Raw genomic sequence first — 17,046 nt, 5'->3', positions numbered from 1 at the left:
TCCCAAGGAGTGCAGGGCAAAATTGAGTGTGGCCATGGCTAAGCTCTTTTTGCTGTGGTTCAAAGTGATTATGTTCTCTTTTGCCGTCGATGCCGTGTTCGAGGATCAAGTGGGAAAATTTGACTGGTAAATATTATTGCGAACGTTTGAAAGACGTGCGTTTTTGTTTTTTTTAATAAAATGTAATCTGGACATGCTGATGTGTTAGCATCAGCTGCACTGTGTGCTGTGATCTGCTGCATGTATTTGGGCTGGAATTTGTATCAAAGAAAATGCTAAATATTTGTTTCTGTTTGCTGCCTTATTTTTTTTGACGACGTGGATAAATATTAGCGTTTGGTAAGAACTGGTAGTTCCATACAGTACTTTACAATAAAGGTACTATTTTTAATCGATACTATTTTTTATATTTTTAATGACAGATACTATTTTGAATTTTGCTATGACCATACTGGTTTTAATATTTGTTAATATTGATTAAATTTTTACTTTTATTATTTTATCTATGAATGATATAATTTTTTATACTTTTACCATTCACTACAGATGCTATATTTAATATTCTTTTTACAAAACTATTTCAATATGTTTACAAAACTTAATATTTCACCTATACATGTACTCAAGATATTTTTACTTGACAGATACTATCTTCAACATTTTATGCCAATACTGTAGTTTAAAAAAAAAAAAAAAAAATTCCAGATACTGTTTTTAATTATGTTTTACTTTTCAGGTACAATTATTTTAAATATTTTTACTGCACAGACACTTAATTATTTCGAATACTTTTACTACACAGGAACTACTATTTTCGAGATTTTTACAGTACAGAAACTACTACTTTTAATATTTTTACTATACAGATGCTGTACTATTTTTGTAAATATTTTTACTTTTCAGGTACTAATTTTTAATATTTTTTACTAAACGTTTATTTCTGCATGCCTACTTTGCTTTGGGCTCTTTTTTATTGTGAATACTGCCATTATTGTAAATTTCTCTTGTGGATGAATAAAGTCTCTATCTCCGGGGCTAACCAGAGTTCAAAACACACGCACTGTGTCTGTGTGTGTTTGTCCATTCGGTTCACCCCACTTGATTCATTGACATGACAGCTCTTTAGAACAACAAGGCTCTCACCTTTTTACTGTTCATCAAATTGTAAAATTATATATTTGAAAACTAAAACCACATTTTATTTTTCCAATTACGAAGGGTTCAGTGAATTTACGTATGAAACTTGCGGGGTTCAGTACTACCTGTACTTTCCAAAATTTAAGAACCACTGATGTATCTATATATGTTATCCCTGGGGTGTGATGGTACATTGAAAATCTCAGTTCGGTAGTGTACGTATCTTGGTTGTAAGGTCACGGTTTGGTTCACTCTGGGTAGAGCAAGGACACAATGCAAAACCAACTGCTCATGTTTTGTGTACTCAGGAACACATTTAATTATATTTAAAAGAAAGAAGAATTACGATGTAAATCTTTTTAAGAAAGTGCAACATCAATGATTTGTCTTCCTTCTCGGAAATGAACAGTGCAAACCAATGACGGAGTAACACTTTGAGCAGTGGGAATAATGATGCTACAAAAACACAAATGGTTGCATTTGTTAATGCAATGGCTCCATCTGAAGAGCCTTGGCAGAGGCTGTTTAAATGGCGCTGCAAATTGACGTTCCGCCAAAGGCGCATCGCTAGCCGCGACATCCGCTTGACAGGGAGCTGAGCTGCTCTGGGTTTGTTTACAGACAACCAGTTCCACCTCTTGTCCTTTAGCTAATATGTTCTAAATGGGAACCTTAATAATCGCCAATCAAATTACACATTTGCCCCTGCATTTGATGCCCATCATTTTTATGATTGATAACTAGGACCTCGAGTTTGACACGTCTCATAATACATGTCTTTTTCTCCCCATTCAGTTTTTAAAAATTTTATTTTATTTTTATTTATTTTTTTATCAACTGCATCTTCTTTAATTAGTATCCAAACACAGCATGTACATTTTTATTAACAGGAGGCAGCAATATGTTGGCAATGTCCGGTTTGCCCATTTCGACGCACACCTGCAGTCATCCAAAAAGGTGATTATGGCAACTGAGAAAAATGTGTTTGCTGCAGTGAACATCAGGACTGGAGAACTTTGTGAGTATTTTATTGAGCTGTTGTACGCCTCCCTTACTGGTTGACTTGGCAAGTAGCTCTTTTTCATGAGGGCTTAATATCATGTCTGTCATAGTTTGGCGACATGTGGATAAGACTGGGCCGGAAGGAAATATCAATGCTCTTCTGCATCATGGACAAGGTGAGTTAGTCAACCAAAATGGCCACACTGAGCTGTATAGTGTTTACTGATATGCTTATTTTGTCTCCTAGATGCTGTTCTGGTGGTGGGAAATGGCCGCATACTGCGTTCCTGGGATGTAAATGTTGGTGGTTTGAACTGGGAGATTGTGCTGGACTCCGGCAGGTGATAGACAGCTTGAATTGTGCTACTCAGCACCATGTAGTCAATGCCGTTGTGTAATGTTGTCATTTTTGTGCCAACATTTCAGTTTCCAGGCGGCATGTTTAGTTGGACAGCAAGACGCAGTGAAGCATGTGGCTGTAATGAAGAAAAATGCCTTGTCTCTTCATTACCTTACTAATGGTCATCTAAAGTGGATTGAGAATCTTCCAGAGAGGTAAGCAACCAAATCTGGAGGAGAATACACTAAAGTGAACCCCATATTCACAGTTCAATATTCACCTATTTGGAAATATTTTCTGTGGAACCTATCCTCAACATTTTGTTAAAAATTCACCTACAGTGTTCCCTTCCTAGATTGTAAGTTATACTTACTGCAATGAAAGGAGAGCCACAGTTACCAATGCACTTTTCAGCCATTTAGTGAACACCAGGAAAACAGTAAAACATAAATGTGAGCACACTCATGCAGCAGCTGCTGTCGGCCACAGCTCTATCCAGACACTCCTGGCCCCGCCTCCTAAAGGCACATTTATGTACTTCGACACTACAATACGTACAGTGCCATTTTCAATATATTGTGCTTGCAATGTTTTGTGTGAGTTCAAATATATTTACAATGTTTTTATAAAGTGAGTTTAATTGAGTCTTGGTGTGTTTCAATAAGTTTAATCATAAGTATTTAAAGCATTTGGGAGGGGTAAAATTATTATTTTTCGCAGACTTACACATTTTGGGGCTGGGTAAGGAATGTATCCCTCATGCTAAATGGTGGTGCACAGTATTTGCAGTTTTTGTGCTCTTTGTTTTACGCCCTAAAATGCCACAAGATTGGACCAAATCCTTGGTTAATAGGACAGTAGTAATTGGTGTCAAGGACGTATGTTGAAGTGATCCATCTCGACTGAGATACAGTGGTGCCTTGAGATACAAGTTGAGTGACCAAGCTCGTAATTCAAAACACGTATAAGAAATAATCTTTCCCCCTGAAATGAATGGAAATGCCATTAATCTGTTCCAGCTAAAAAAATAAATCTGTCTTTTGTTAAGGAAAATAGCATTCTATAATATTGTACTTTACGTAAATGTTTAGTAATAGCAAAATTAGATAGACTCTAAGGAATTAAACAGTTTGTGCATCATGATTGATTAATTGCAAGTGCATGCCTTCGCCACTGGTGGGCAGTATAATACAGACATATAACTCCGCAGCAGGAGTTGTTAGTTTTTTTTTTTTTTGGGAGCGGATAAGGACTTTATGTAAGCCTTTGTGAGTATTATTATATCTTCATGTGTTGCTCCATTGTTTGTGTTTAAATATCCAACACTGATGCTACTTGTTAGCCCGTAAGCTAAGAGCACTTGCATAAGGCAAAGCTAAGTGGTTGTTTAAAATACGTGTGAAATTCTCTTTTATGTTTAGTTTGACAGTAAATGTCATCTGGCAGTGGAATTGAACAGCTTGAAGCCTCTTCTTTGAAGAATTGTTCAGCCCAAACCGCTGCTACCAAAAGGGCTCGTATCTCAAATTTTCGCTCACAACTTAAAGCAAAAAATCAACAGAACAACGACTCTTATCTCGGGAAAAAAAACCTCTTAAGTCAGGTCACTTGTATCTTAATCTATCTTGTAACTTGTATCTTAATGTATCTTGTATCTTTAGCCAGGGCTGTTAGTGGAAGTTAGAGAAAGTCTTGGGCTCATGTATATTTTTGTCTGTTGTTGAGTAGCTCAAACATACAAGCCATTTATTTTTAAGGATGATGATGTAATTTTTTGTCAGTTAAATTTGGTAGTAGAAAAGCCTAAATTAACATGAACCTAGTGATATACAAAAATGACTGGTACAGAAAGGCAGGCAGTGTTTAGTTTTCATTATGGATTGAATTTTTTTGTCTTTCTAGCGAGACAGTGGATTACCAGTTTGTCTATTCTGGAGGAACTGGGGAAGTGTTTGCACTGGGGGTCCTCCTTCATTCCCACGTTACTGTTGTTACCTACAGTTTGGAAGATGGAGAGATAATCAAGCAGGTATTCCCCCTATAGTAATAGTGGTATCTAATGGCTTTGTGGGAAACAAAGCCATTGACTTTCTTTCCTTGTTCAGGTTTCAGTTGAAGCGCCATGGCTGTCCAACATACAGGCCAGCTGTGCTGTGGTCGGTCAGGGAATACTGATGTGTGTGGATGGCGCCTCAGCCTCTCTCTACACACTTGATATTCATACACAAACACAGATGACCCAGATACCTCTGCAGGTATTCCCTTGAATAAAATACTTTCCACGGTCCCATATTTTTTATTTGTTTCAAACTGGTTCCCCCCCCTCTGTAGTCACTGGGACTTGATGTTACGCCCGACATCCGTCCAGTGTTGGTGTCCACCCAACCCAATCCATCCCAGTGCCCGCTCTCTGAGTTCTTCCTTCAGCTCAGTCCTGACCATTACCTGCTTCTCCAGCTCAACAATGGACAGATAGTCACACTGAGGGATTTCAAGCCTGTATGTATCAAACCTGCAACACTGTCGCTCGCAATTTAGGTGTGCGTGCCACTTTGAAGGTGTCTGTCTGCAAATCCTTAAAATTATCCTTACAAATTACAGTAAACGTCATTATTCATGAGTCATCAATTTCCCACCGCTAATGTTTTTAATTGCCTATGTTAATAGTTTAAACTGTAAATATACCACAAACTATGATCCCGAAACCCTTGAAAATCATTTTAAACTGCGCTCACATTTCCCTTAAAAATAAATGGATTACAGATGATTTGATGTAGAGAAAAAAATGCACCAGAAGTCAATCAAGCTTTCATCAACTTGCATCCTGGAACTTTTAAATTGACTAGATGGCAGTGGGACACATTGTGGTTGTCTACCACCACGCACTTCTAGTTCCTTGTATGATTTTGAGCTTGTCTCGATAAAACCCTTATTTTGAAAGCATCTCAGTTGACACTCGACACCTTTGTCTTGTAGGCGATGCTGGCTTCATTTGCCACCACTGGAGATAAAACTGTCGCTGCTGTTATGTCACCCAAGAATAAAACAGTGAGTTAATGTGTCATTTGAGTATTCTCTCTGCGTTTGAAGGGTTAACGTGAGGTTTGACAGTGCAAATCACTTTTAATGATCTTTCTATCTTTCTTCTCTTAGGCCTGCAATGTTAACCTGTTTAGTGCAGAAACTGGACGCAGACTTCTCGACACAACCTTGAATGTTAATATCGATCCTAATAGTGGCAAACCAGAAAAGGTGAGGGAATATTTTCCAAAGCCAGTTTTCCAGCTTCGTCACTTCCCAGCGAGCCCGCAGTGGATTACTCATCTCTGTTAATTGACTCATTTGGACGTTAGCGTTGGCTTTCCGCGCCATGTTGTCATTGTTTTTGTTGTGTCTTTCAGCTCTACGTTCAGGCGTTCCTGAAGAAAGACGATTCTGTAGGCTATAGGGTCATGGTTCAGACTGAAGACCACACACTCAGCTTCATGCAACAGCCAGGTACAGATGTTGCTTTAAAAAAAGGGACAGTCCTGTACTATGATTGTAAAGGCAGGTGTTTCAATACAGCTCCTGCACTGAGTCTCATGAGACTGTGCAGATCTGCCTCATGAAGTGGCCAGTGAGTGTGTGTTTCACCACTTCGGTCAACAGGAGTAAGGCCTGGGCGATATGGCCTTAAAATAAATTAAAGTCAGATTTCCCCCTCTGCTTACAGAAAAAGCAAATTACAATTGTATTATTCAAAACTACTTTTGCTTTTTTTTATTTTTGCCCTTCTGGGGTTTGCTCGATTCCTCCTGATACCAAACAATCTTGTGTGTGTCAATGTGTTGCTTATGTATTACGTTGAATGCAAAAATAGTGTAGAACCAACTGAACGTTTTTATTTTCTTTGTGACCAAATGCAGCTGACAAAATGACAGCCTACTTACTATACAACCAGAAATAGGCTATTTAGGCGTACATAGTAACAATGAGCCACTGTAATGAGGTCATTTTGATATCAAATACTGCCCCAAATAGAACAGACGCTCAGCAAAATAATAAAATCAAATCAAGGAATGACGAAAACACAAGATTAACTATTTAATTTGAAGTTGTGCTCCGTTTACAATCCAGCTGGTGCACGCCCATTTTCAAACATCACCACAGAGCAGGTATAAGAATTCCGCAGAGGATACAACAGACATCCCTCAATTTAAGCTATCTTGTGGAAGCTTCTCTATGCTGGATCCTCAATGTGCATTTAAGACAATTGAGACTCTCCTTAATATGGCCGTGTGACAACAACTTCCGTGTAGCTCCCCCTGGCCCGAACGAAGAAAGCAGACGATCTCAATGGGTGCAAAAACATAATTTTTATTTACTCTGCACGTGAAACTACATTACACAAGTAAAAGTACATTACGGCCCTTGGTGAAAATCAATCAATTACTGTAAAAGCCACGCTTGTTTACATTTATATTGCGTTCCATTTTCAACTCTAAACAGCAGCACATCTATCAGAGTACATGTGTCCGTCCGTGTTCATGCATGACCTGAAGTGACACCTCTGAATGACAACGTGAAAATCAACACATAAAATATGTATTGTATAGAAATATAAATACTGATGGACCAAGGGGGAGGCAGGTACATTCTGGGTCGCTTTCAATGTTTTGAGGAGAAAGAAACCTTGCAATCAAGAGACTTGAGATGAGCCCTGGGTGTGGCTTTAAAAAAGAGGAGCCTGGCCTTGTAAGTTGTTGTTGTTTTGAGCTAAGGTTCGCGGATAGCTGTTAACTGTGGCTATCAGCGATGTGCTTTGAATTACGGACTCTGTAATAATATGTAATAAAATAAAAAAATGGCCTGACAAATAAACTAAAACTATTACATAAAATCAGATCAGGAGTATATCCTAACATTTGCTTGCTGCTGTGTTGCTTTACATGATGGTGTCTGTTTTCAGGGCGTGCCATGTGGACCAGAGAGGAGTCCCTTTCAGACGTGGTGACCATGGAAATGGTGGATCTGCCCCTCACGGGAACGCAGGCTGAGCTAGAGGGGGAGTTTGGCAAGAAGGCCGGTAAATGTCACCGCTGTTGTTTTGAAGCACCGAACCCTGCAGGGTTCCATGACTCACACCAAGAAGGGGAGTCTGTGAATCATTTTTTTGCTTTTAGCTTCACTTTTTCTTTTTCTATCCCTTTTATTGCTGCACTTGGATTCAGCTATTCAAGGTAAAAAAAAAAAAAAGTCTCTGCCCTTGTGATGAGTACAAACTCTAGGATTGCTTTCTCTGTCCTCTATGTAGTCCATTTTGTAGTCTTGTTTCTCCTCACATTGTTCTTCTACAATCTATAGATAGCCTGCTCATCTGATAAGGTACACATAGGCTGGATATGCACTGCACAAAAACAACCCGCATGTGCTAATGCCCAAATTGCATCAAAGGCCCGCTGCCGCACACTGCGCGATGCGCTCGAACCCGTTGCCGATGCGACCTCGCACATTGAGCAACTGGGTATACGGACGCCCTGAATAGCAAGCCTGTGTAGGTGTTTGATGTTGTATAGACAGTATGTTGTACATTATAACATTTCTTAAACCATAAAAAGATATAATAATAGTTAAGGAAGAGGCAGGTTGCGAAAGATATTGGATGTGGGTGGGAATAAAAGCGTGAGTGTGGATATTTTAAAGGGGGCTTGCTGACTACATTGAACGTACCCAGCGAGATATGTGCCACTCGCATAGGTTTTGGTCACAAGCTTTTCTGTTTTGTCCATAAGCACATAATACATTAGGAATATAGTTAAGTATTGGTGCAAAACACTATTTAACGCTTGATATACGCCAATTATCTGGCTTGGGCGGCGCGGCGGCCTTTCGGTGTCTCGCTTTCGTAAAAACCCGGAAATGTATTTTCAGTGTGAGTAAAATCTTGTGTGCATTTTTATTAGTTGTAAACTGCAACCTTGCAACGGTGTGGTGCAGCAATTAAAATTTTGAATCGCGGCAAAAACAGTCGGCCACTCATGAAAGCAGTTGCCAAACCATGCACACTGCGCGACAGTTCAGTCTGATTCGGTCCCGTCGCTGGGTGTGCGGCAGCCTTCACTATCTATCGACGTGGGGTAGTGACAACATGGAAATAAACAAAACCGCTGACTCTTCCCTCTTCCCATTGACTTAAAGGGGGGTACTTCACTGGATGCCGTTTCCAAATATTTTGCTTATTTAAAGATTGAATGTGTGATATTTACATCATATTTGATGATCTTCTTTCATTGTAGTTTAGATTTTCAGCCAGTGTTTGTGTTTGGACCGACACCTTTGTGTATACGTCCCCAATCGGTTTATCTTGATGACGTCAAGCTGTATTGACAGGACATAACTGATCTCTGCGTTTACGCTGCATTCGCAGTGGCACATGTTCGATACGTATCTGAGATTATCATCACTTGGAATAGGCGTGATTCTAATCTGAAGATATCCGATTGCATGTTGTTGTTTCTTCTTGTTTCTTGTGCCACTGGAGGGCAAAGCATTTGAAATGTGTTGTGAGAACCATGCAGCGCATGCATGAGAGATTGCAGGGCTTCCATTAAACATTGTCTGTGTTCTTCGCTTGTCCTCTTGTCAAGATGGCCTGATGTCCATGGTGCTGAAGCGCCTGTCCTCTCAGTTTATGTTAATGCAAGCCTGGATTGCTCACCTCTGGAAGCTCTTCTACGATGCGCGCAAACCTCACAGCCAAGTTAAAAACGATGTGAGCATTGAGACGCTGTCCAGAGACGAATTCAACTTGCAGAAAATGATGGTCATGGTCACAGCGTCTGGCAAGGTACTCCATTTAAGACTTGCCTTGTTCCATTTAAGATTTATTTCTTGTTTTATATTTGTGTTTTAGCAGTGATCCCTAATCACCGCACTGGTCCGTGGGACATTAGGTACAGGGCTGCACAGGGAGACAAAAAAAAACATTTTATTTTGAAAATCAGGTGCATCTGCCTGTGCCTCTACACAAGCATAACCGCTTGTCTTGATCACTTAAATACAGTAGCAAAAAAGTAAGCACACAAGCTAGCAAAAATTTGGGGGAAAAAAAGAATTGGGGAAAAAGACAAAAGAAGAGCTTCCAACAAAAGAGAGCTGTATTTTGAGACAATATCAGCAGCCCTACTTAAAATATGGGTTTATCGCTACAGGTGATTCTTAGGCACCTCTGCATAATATATGACGAGAGAATCCCAAATGAGCCAATGAGGCCTTGAAAATTTGCTTTAAAAAAAGAAAAAGCACATACTTTGCATCCATTTCCAACATCCTGTCTTCTTGAAGCCCAATTTTCTGCAATGAGGGTGACTAAAACAACATGAGTCGATTGGACATTGTTGGCATCCTTCTGCCTCCAGAGACAGTGGATTTCTGCACTGATATAAGTCATGCTGGCTTGCAATGGCTTGTGTGACTATACAGTCCAATCCGAGGTAGGAAGGCCTTGTTGCAGTAGGTGCAATTCAATGCTTGGAGTACATCTGGTCTTGTGGCTTCTAGAGTTGCTCTGAGTTGGTTTCGCTCCTTTTTCATTAGTGGATTGGACATAGTAACACACTGCATTGCTTCCCATGATCCTAAAATGGGACCATCCATTCATCCCATTTTCTGTACCGCTCATCCCCACCAGGGTCGCGGGCGCGCTGGAGTCCATCCCAGTTATCTTCGGGCGAGAGGCGGGGTACACCCTGAACTGGTCGCCAGCCAATCGTAGGGCACTAATAAACAAACAACCATTCATACTCACATTCACACCTACGGGCAATTTAGAGTCTTCAATCAACCTAGCTTGCATGTTTTTGGGATGTGGAAGAAAACCGGAGTATCCGGAGAAAACCCACACAGGCACGGGGAGAACATGCAAACTCCACACAGGCGGGGCCGGATTTGAACCTGGGTCCTCAGAACTGTGAGGCAGATGTGCTAACCATTTGGTCACTGTGCAGCCAGATGGGCCCACCCCCCTCTAATTATAGCAACTGCATTCAGCATAATCCTGACTTGCAGTTTTAATTTGTAGTTTTGTTTCTATGTTGGTCTGTCAAAATAGTCATTAAGGCCCGCCGTACAGCGAGCAACCCGACCAAACACCCGTCGCATCCATCGTGTTGACAGAACTTTAACCCGATGGTACAACCCGCCAAAGTGGCTAGTTGGCGTGGTGGTGGTACTTTGGTGGGTTGGCAGGTGTTAATGTCAAGCCCTGCCTGTGATTAAAATTTTGAAATTGCAGCAAAACTAGTGGCCGACGGTTGGCCACTCATGAAAACTAGGTGCCAAGCCCTGCACGCGGCGCAAAAGTTCACTCAGTTTTGGCTGTGTTGCTCGGTGTGCTCAGGTTCTGGGTGCAAAAGATTTGGTGACCACTGTTCCACAGCCAATTGCACTGATGTCTGACATACGTGGCTGACGATGACCATACCCTTCTCGTCTCTTCAGCTTTTTGGCATTGACAGTAAGACTGGTACGATTTTATGGCGGAACTACTTGGAGAACGTCCCATCCAATGCAGCCTTTAAACTCATGGTGCAACGGACCACTGCCCACTTCCCTCACCCCCCGCAGTGCACATTGCTCATCAAAAACAAGGTATGCCACCAGAAGATCTCTGACGAAGGGTGGTTTAAATCTGTATCAAATATTCCTTTTTTAAAAATGTAATTTCTGAGGAGTTTGTTTTCCTACCAGGACACAGGCTTGACCACACTCCATGTATTTAACCCCATCTTTGGGAAGAAGAGCCATGTTGCCCCACCTGCTCTGTCTCAGCCAGTACTTCAGTCGCTCATGCTTCCACTCATGGACCAGGATTACGCTAAAGTCTTACTACTTGTCGACGACCAGTATAAGGTCAGACTGCTCACAGGTACAAATAAACATTGTTGTGGCAGTGGAAGCATGACTGAGCTTTTTTTTTTTTTTTTTTTATAACCGCAGGTTGCTGCCTTCCCCTCGACAAAGAATGTCTTGCAGCAGCTCCAGGAAATGGCTTCTTCTATATTCTTCTACCTGGTGGACTCCAGTCAGGGGCGACTGTCTGGATACAGGCTGCGAACGGCAAGTGACTCCTGTATTACGGTATTTGTCTATTGTGTCTACACCATCAGTGACCAGTATAATACAGAATGCGTATGTTGTGCATGGAGACCAAGGAGACAATCGCTGCTCCTCAGTAAGGATGCTGTAATATTAGTCGTTCTTTGCAGATGATAAAGTATATAGTACATGCCTGTGAAAACTATATTGTCTACCTTTGTGTGCAAATGTCCCTTTATTAGTGAGTTTCGCTGCAGTCCAGTCACACCATTTATTTTGCGTCCTTACATACATTCAAATCAGTCGCCTTTCGGCGAAAATTGCCGCTTTGAACTCAAAATAGGCCATTTCTGTGAATTGTACAGATCCGGTGAGTTTTTCTCGGGGGGGGGGGTGTCGCCGTCACTGTCGTCATCGACTGTTTCGTACTCCTTCAGCGCTGGCAGATAGATCCATTCCACACATCCACCATCCACACAGATGTAATTGTGAATATTACTCCACGGCGGACTAATATGCTGGCGCATCGGCCTGAGGTTCTGCCTGTGCACTCAGGACCGGCTTTGGATAAATTACAGGAGTTGACGAGACCAGAAAATCACTTCCGCCGCTTTTGCTGCGGTACCATTACAATTATCTAAATGTCGGTCGCTACTTTTATTTATCAATTATTGCTTATTTATCAACTATTTAGTGAGTGAGACTACAACTTAGAGCTTCCGCATTGGCGCTGTTTGCTCACTCATCAAACGACACAGAAAGTCACATGACCTCACACAACGTCTTCTATTGGGCTTCCCGGGCATAGGTATTAAAACGAGATAAGCCAGCCCGGTTGATTGTCGTGCCTACGTGGCGGCCATGTTGGGAAGGTCGTCGTTATCATGAAGGCAACGGCGCGCAACTTGTCGTGTTTACATTTAGACGAACAAAAACAACAGCTTTCATGTATTGTAGCATTTGTCTCACTTATAACTTGAGTCACATTATTGTCAAGTAACAGTTCTTACTTGAGTACAATATTTGGCTACTGTACCCACCTCTGGAGCGGACATCCTCTATTGCTACTCTTACGTTTAAGCAACATTTGTGTTCGTCAGATCAGCCAGTGTCGTATTTATTTGAATTGTCTTTTGTATTTTCGCGTTGAAGTGCTGCGGGTCATGGCCCTAGTTGTGGTCCCAGCGGAACCGCGAAGCACACGTAACTTCCACGACAAGAGTTGATCCGCTAGTACATCTTGTATTAGGAAATGCGCCTCCATTTATCTAATTAGTTTAAGGATGTTAAAGTTAAATGTATTAAGCAACAGAGCGATGTTAGGGATTATGTCACAACACACAATGAACTAACTTCAAATTTAGGAATGGCCAATAAAAACAGAAAAATATTGTACTTAATATTTTCCTGGAGGATGCATTTGGGATTAGCCTTTGAAGTTGGTAATAGTGAAAATGAAGTGAAACAGACAATGATTGTAGTCAATTGTTTTCCAGAATGAGAGCGCTTAAAGAGGAGGATGCTATTCATGTGGCACGGCCTGAAGCAGGCATCAGGTGGAGGTGGAGATGAGCCTGGCTCAAATTGGAGGCCAAAATAAAAAAAGCAAAGAAATTAGGCAAATTTCATTGTAATCCTAAATTTGTACTTCAACATGTACTTGAGCGGTGTAAATAAAAAAATTCTGCGTGACCAAAATTTCTTTATTTTTCCTTATTGTACTCTTCAGAGTCTTCCAGATTGCTTAATTTATGTTAAAATAAAAAAAAATCTCTGCGGGAGCCCGGTGATCCCCCCAGATCGCCCCTCCCGTGTTTTTGTTTTTTTTTTGTCACATTTTTCATGCTTTTGTTGTTTGCATGTCTGGTCCTTAGGATTTATCAACTGAGCTCATCTGGGAGGTCGTCATCCCCACAGAGGTACAGAAAATTGTCTCGGTCAAAGGGAAAAGGCCAAACGAGCATGTGCACTCCCAGGGCCGTGTAATGGGAGATCGCAGCGTCCTCTATAAGGTAAGTAAACTCCACTTTTCTCCTGCAATGTTTGGTCAGAAGGATTTCCATGAAGCACTTCCCAGTTTGTATTTTACACTCAATATTCTGGATTTTTGTATTGTACAGTAATCCCGTGCTATTCACGGCAGATAGAGAACGAGCCCTGCCGATGGCAATACATTGACAATACGTTCTCGTTCTGCAGTGATGCGGACTTTGTATCAGTCCTTTGTGGTAAATAAAGAAGGAGCTAAGGCGAAGCTCTCAATTTACCGGTCGATCTATGTTCCTACCCTCACCTATGGTCACGAGCTGTGGGTCGTGACCGAAAGAACAAGATCCCGGATACAAGCGGCCGAAATTGGTTTCCTCCGCAGGATGTCCGGGCTCTCCCTTAGAGATAGGGTGAGAAGCTCGGTCATCCGGGAGGATCTCAGAGTAGAGCCGCTGCTCCTCCACATTGAGAGGAGCCAGATGAGGTGGCTGGGGCATCTGATTCAGATGCCTCCCTGATGAGGTGTTCCGGGCACGTCCAAGCGGGAGGAGACCCCGGGGACGACCCAGGACACGCTGGAGAGACTACGTCTTTCGGCTGGCTTGGGAAACGCCTCGGAATCCCCCCGTAAGAGCTGGATGAAGTGGCTGGGGAGAGGGAAGTCTGGGCGTCCCTGCTAAAGCTACTGCCTCCGCGACCCGACCTCGGATAAGCGGTAGAAAATGGATGGATGTTAAAGTTCTCGTGATTCTTATGTCCTCTAGTACCTGAACCCCAACCTATTGGCGGTGGTGACAGAGAGCACAGACTTGCACCAAGAGCGAAGTTTTATCGGCATCCTGCTGATTGACGGCGTGACCGGTCGGATTATCCACGAGGCGGTGCAGAGGAAGACCCGTGGGCCGGTTCATGTTGTGCACTCTGAAAACTGGGTTGTGGTAAGCTTTGCTGTATTCTGGATCCTTCAAGCTATTAAGATCCAATATTACAGACCCTTTCCAAAAAAAATTAATTCATAGAAAAGTTTATTTCCATAATTCCATTCAAAAAGTTTAACTTTTATAGATTTTAGATTTAGGGCCCACAATTTGAACAATTTCAAGTATTTGTTTATTTTTTACATAATTTCGGCTTCCAGGTCATAAAACCCACGAAATCAGAAATAAAATAAAAAATTCAATACCGCGAAGAAATGAGCCCAAATTTTGCAGGCCATAAATGTTTTAAACTGAGTGTCACACACTAATCATCTACTAAACTCAAAGGACCTGCACATGTTTCCACAGGTGTCATTAAATTGCTTCAGTTTGGTTCAATTGTCTTAAGTTGGGTTCAATATGGGGAAGACTGGAGACTTGACAACTGGCCAGAAGACCATCATTGATACCCTCCATAGGATGGGTTAGCCACAAAAGTTCATGGCTAAGGAGGTTGGGTGTTCACAGAGTGCTGTGTCCAAACATATCAATGGGAAGTCTAGTGGAAGGACAAAATGTGTCAGGAGAAGATGCACCAGCAAAGAGATGACCGTGGGGTTCAGCGGATTATCAAACAGAAGATTCAAGAATCTAGCAGAGATCCAGAAAGAGTGGAATGAGGCGGGAGTCACAGCTTCAAAAACCACCGCATTCAGATGCCTCCGGGAGATGGGGTACAACTGTCGGGTTCCTTGGGTGACAGTGCTGTGTCCAAACATATCAATAAAAAGTTTAGTGGAAGGACAAAATGTGGCAGGAGAAGATGCACCAGCCAAAGAGATGACTGTGGGCTTCAGCGGATTATCAAACAGAAGATTCAAGAATCTAGCAGTATGGAGATGCAGATTTAATCTTCCAGCGGGACCTTGACCCCTGCCCATACTGCCAGAAGCACCAAAACCTGGTTTGATGCCCATCCCATCACAGTGCTGGACTGGCCAGCCAACTCGCCGTATCTAAACCCCATTGAGAATCTATGGATTATCATCAAGAGGAAAATGAGGGGCACCAGACCCAAAAACAAAGAAGAATTGGCAGGGAGCATCAAGAAATCTGGGCTTCCATAACTCCCAGGCAATGCCACAGGCTGTTTGCCTCAATGCCAAGGCGCAAAGGGATTTCCAACCAAGTATTGAAGATTAACAAATTGTTTTGAAAGTACCATATTTTGATTGATTTAATGTGACCCTAATTTCTTTTTTTTTTCTACAAAAACTGAGATGTATATGTAATTTTTTCACAGTGTTCTAATTTTCTGATTTTGTGGGTTTTATGAGCTGGAAGCCCAAATTATGTAAAAATAAACAACGAAATACCTGAAATTGTTTACATTGTGGGCCCTGAATCTATAATCTATGAATGTTTAACTTTTTGAATGGAATTATGGAAATAAAAAAACTTTTCCATGATATTGAAATTTTTTGGGAAGGGTTTGTATATCCCATTTTGCCTATTTGCAGTACGAATACTGGAGCACCAAGTCTCGCAGGAATGAGTTTTCAGTGATCGAACTGTATGAGGGAATGGAGCTGTACAACAGCACCGTGTTCAGCTCTCTGGATCGGCCGCACGCGCCCCAGGTGCTGCAGCAGTCTTACATTTTCCCTTCGTCCATCTCCACCATGGAGGCCACACTGACTGAAAAGGGCATCACCAGCCGCCATCTGCTCAGTGAGTTTGAACGGTTCAAATGTTTAGATTTTTCAAAAAAAATTGTCAACAGCAACAATTTCAAAACCATTTTTTTCCACAGTTGGCTTGCCGTCAGGAGGAATTTTATCACTGCCAAAAATGTTCCTCGACCCTCGGAGGCCTGAGATAATATCCGAACAGAGCCGGTAAGCCCTTCAGTTTGCCCTGCTTGTGTGTAATAAGGATCAGTTGAGTGTTTCAATGTGTCAACTGCGGAGGTAATGGGCAGGTCAGTTTCGATGACGTGACACAACTTTAGCCAAATCTCCTTTATTTATTTATTTATTTTTTATGTATGATATTTGGGTGTAATGGTTGGGTAATTTAGCAGTTCCCACTAGAAAAAGCAGCTACACAATGCTTTTAGCCACCTATGTAATGTTAGTATCCCTAAGATCGCAATCTACAAACATACATTTCTAGTTCTCATGCTTTGTTGTAATTTCCAGGGAAGAGAACCTCATCCCTTATGCTCCAGAGTTGATCATCCGCACAGAATGGTTCGTCAACTACAATCAAACTGTTTCAAGAGTGCGGGGAATTTACACTGCCCCTTCTGGACTGGAGTCCACATGTTTGGTGAGTCTGCCATCACTGAATCTTCAGTGTTTGTACAGTGGTGTCTTGAGATAGAAGCAGCGCTGTGGACTCAAGTTTGATGACTTTGACGCCGAGTCAGAATCGAGTCACGAATTTGATGACTTTAGACACGACAATATGTTACAAGACTTGAAACTCAGCTTGGACTTGAACAGCAATGACTCGTGACCTCACTTAGACTTGAACCCATTGAGTTGAAACGACTTGCTACTTTGACCAAAGCACTGAGAA

General features: G+C 41.7%; 1 protein-coding gene across 1 annotated transcript in view; it reads left to right on the top strand.

Annotated features, from left to right (window-relative positions):
• The window catches only part of emc1 (ER membrane protein complex subunit 1), a 23,519-nt gene continuing 6,473 nt past the window's right edge, over positions 1-17,046 (top strand). Inside the window, exons 1-21 of the mRNA XM_061682388.1 lie at positions 1-126; positions 2,028-2,155; positions 2,250-2,315; positions 2,387-2,480; positions 2,566-2,694; positions 4,382-4,508; positions 4,585-4,734; positions 4,811-4,978; positions 5,456-5,527; positions 5,633-5,731; positions 5,881-5,977; positions 7,431-7,547; positions 9,109-9,308; positions 10,961-11,110; positions 11,210-11,371; positions 11,459-11,578; positions 13,432-13,569; positions 14,311-14,484; positions 15,984-16,194; positions 16,277-16,361; positions 16,665-16,794. Coding sequence (XP_061538372.1) covers positions 35-126; positions 2,028-2,155; positions 2,250-2,315; positions 2,387-2,480; positions 2,566-2,694; positions 4,382-4,508; positions 4,585-4,734; positions 4,811-4,978; positions 5,456-5,527; positions 5,633-5,731; positions 5,881-5,977; positions 7,431-7,547; positions 9,109-9,308; positions 10,961-11,110; positions 11,210-11,371; positions 11,459-11,578; positions 13,432-13,569; positions 14,311-14,484; positions 15,984-16,194; positions 16,277-16,361; positions 16,665-16,794 — 2,709 coding nt within the window. The 5' untranslated portion in view covers positions 1-34. The remainder of the gene's footprint in view (positions 127-2,027; positions 2,156-2,249; positions 2,316-2,386; positions 2,481-2,565; positions 2,695-4,381; positions 4,509-4,584; positions 4,735-4,810; positions 4,979-5,455; positions 5,528-5,632; positions 5,732-5,880; positions 5,978-7,430; positions 7,548-9,108; positions 9,309-10,960; positions 11,111-11,209; positions 11,372-11,458; positions 11,579-13,431; positions 13,570-14,310; positions 14,485-15,983; positions 16,195-16,276; positions 16,362-16,664; positions 16,795-17,046) is intronic.

Source organism: Phycodurus eques, chromosome 1 (assembly GCF_024500275.1).
Source record: "Phycodurus eques isolate BA_2022a chromosome 1, UOR_Pequ_1.1, whole genome shotgun sequence".
In the NCBI taxonomy this organism is placed as follows: domain Eukaryota; kingdom Metazoa; phylum Chordata; class Actinopteri; order Syngnathiformes; family Syngnathidae; genus Phycodurus; species Phycodurus eques.
This window is presented reverse-complemented; position numbering and strand designations above follow the sequence as displayed.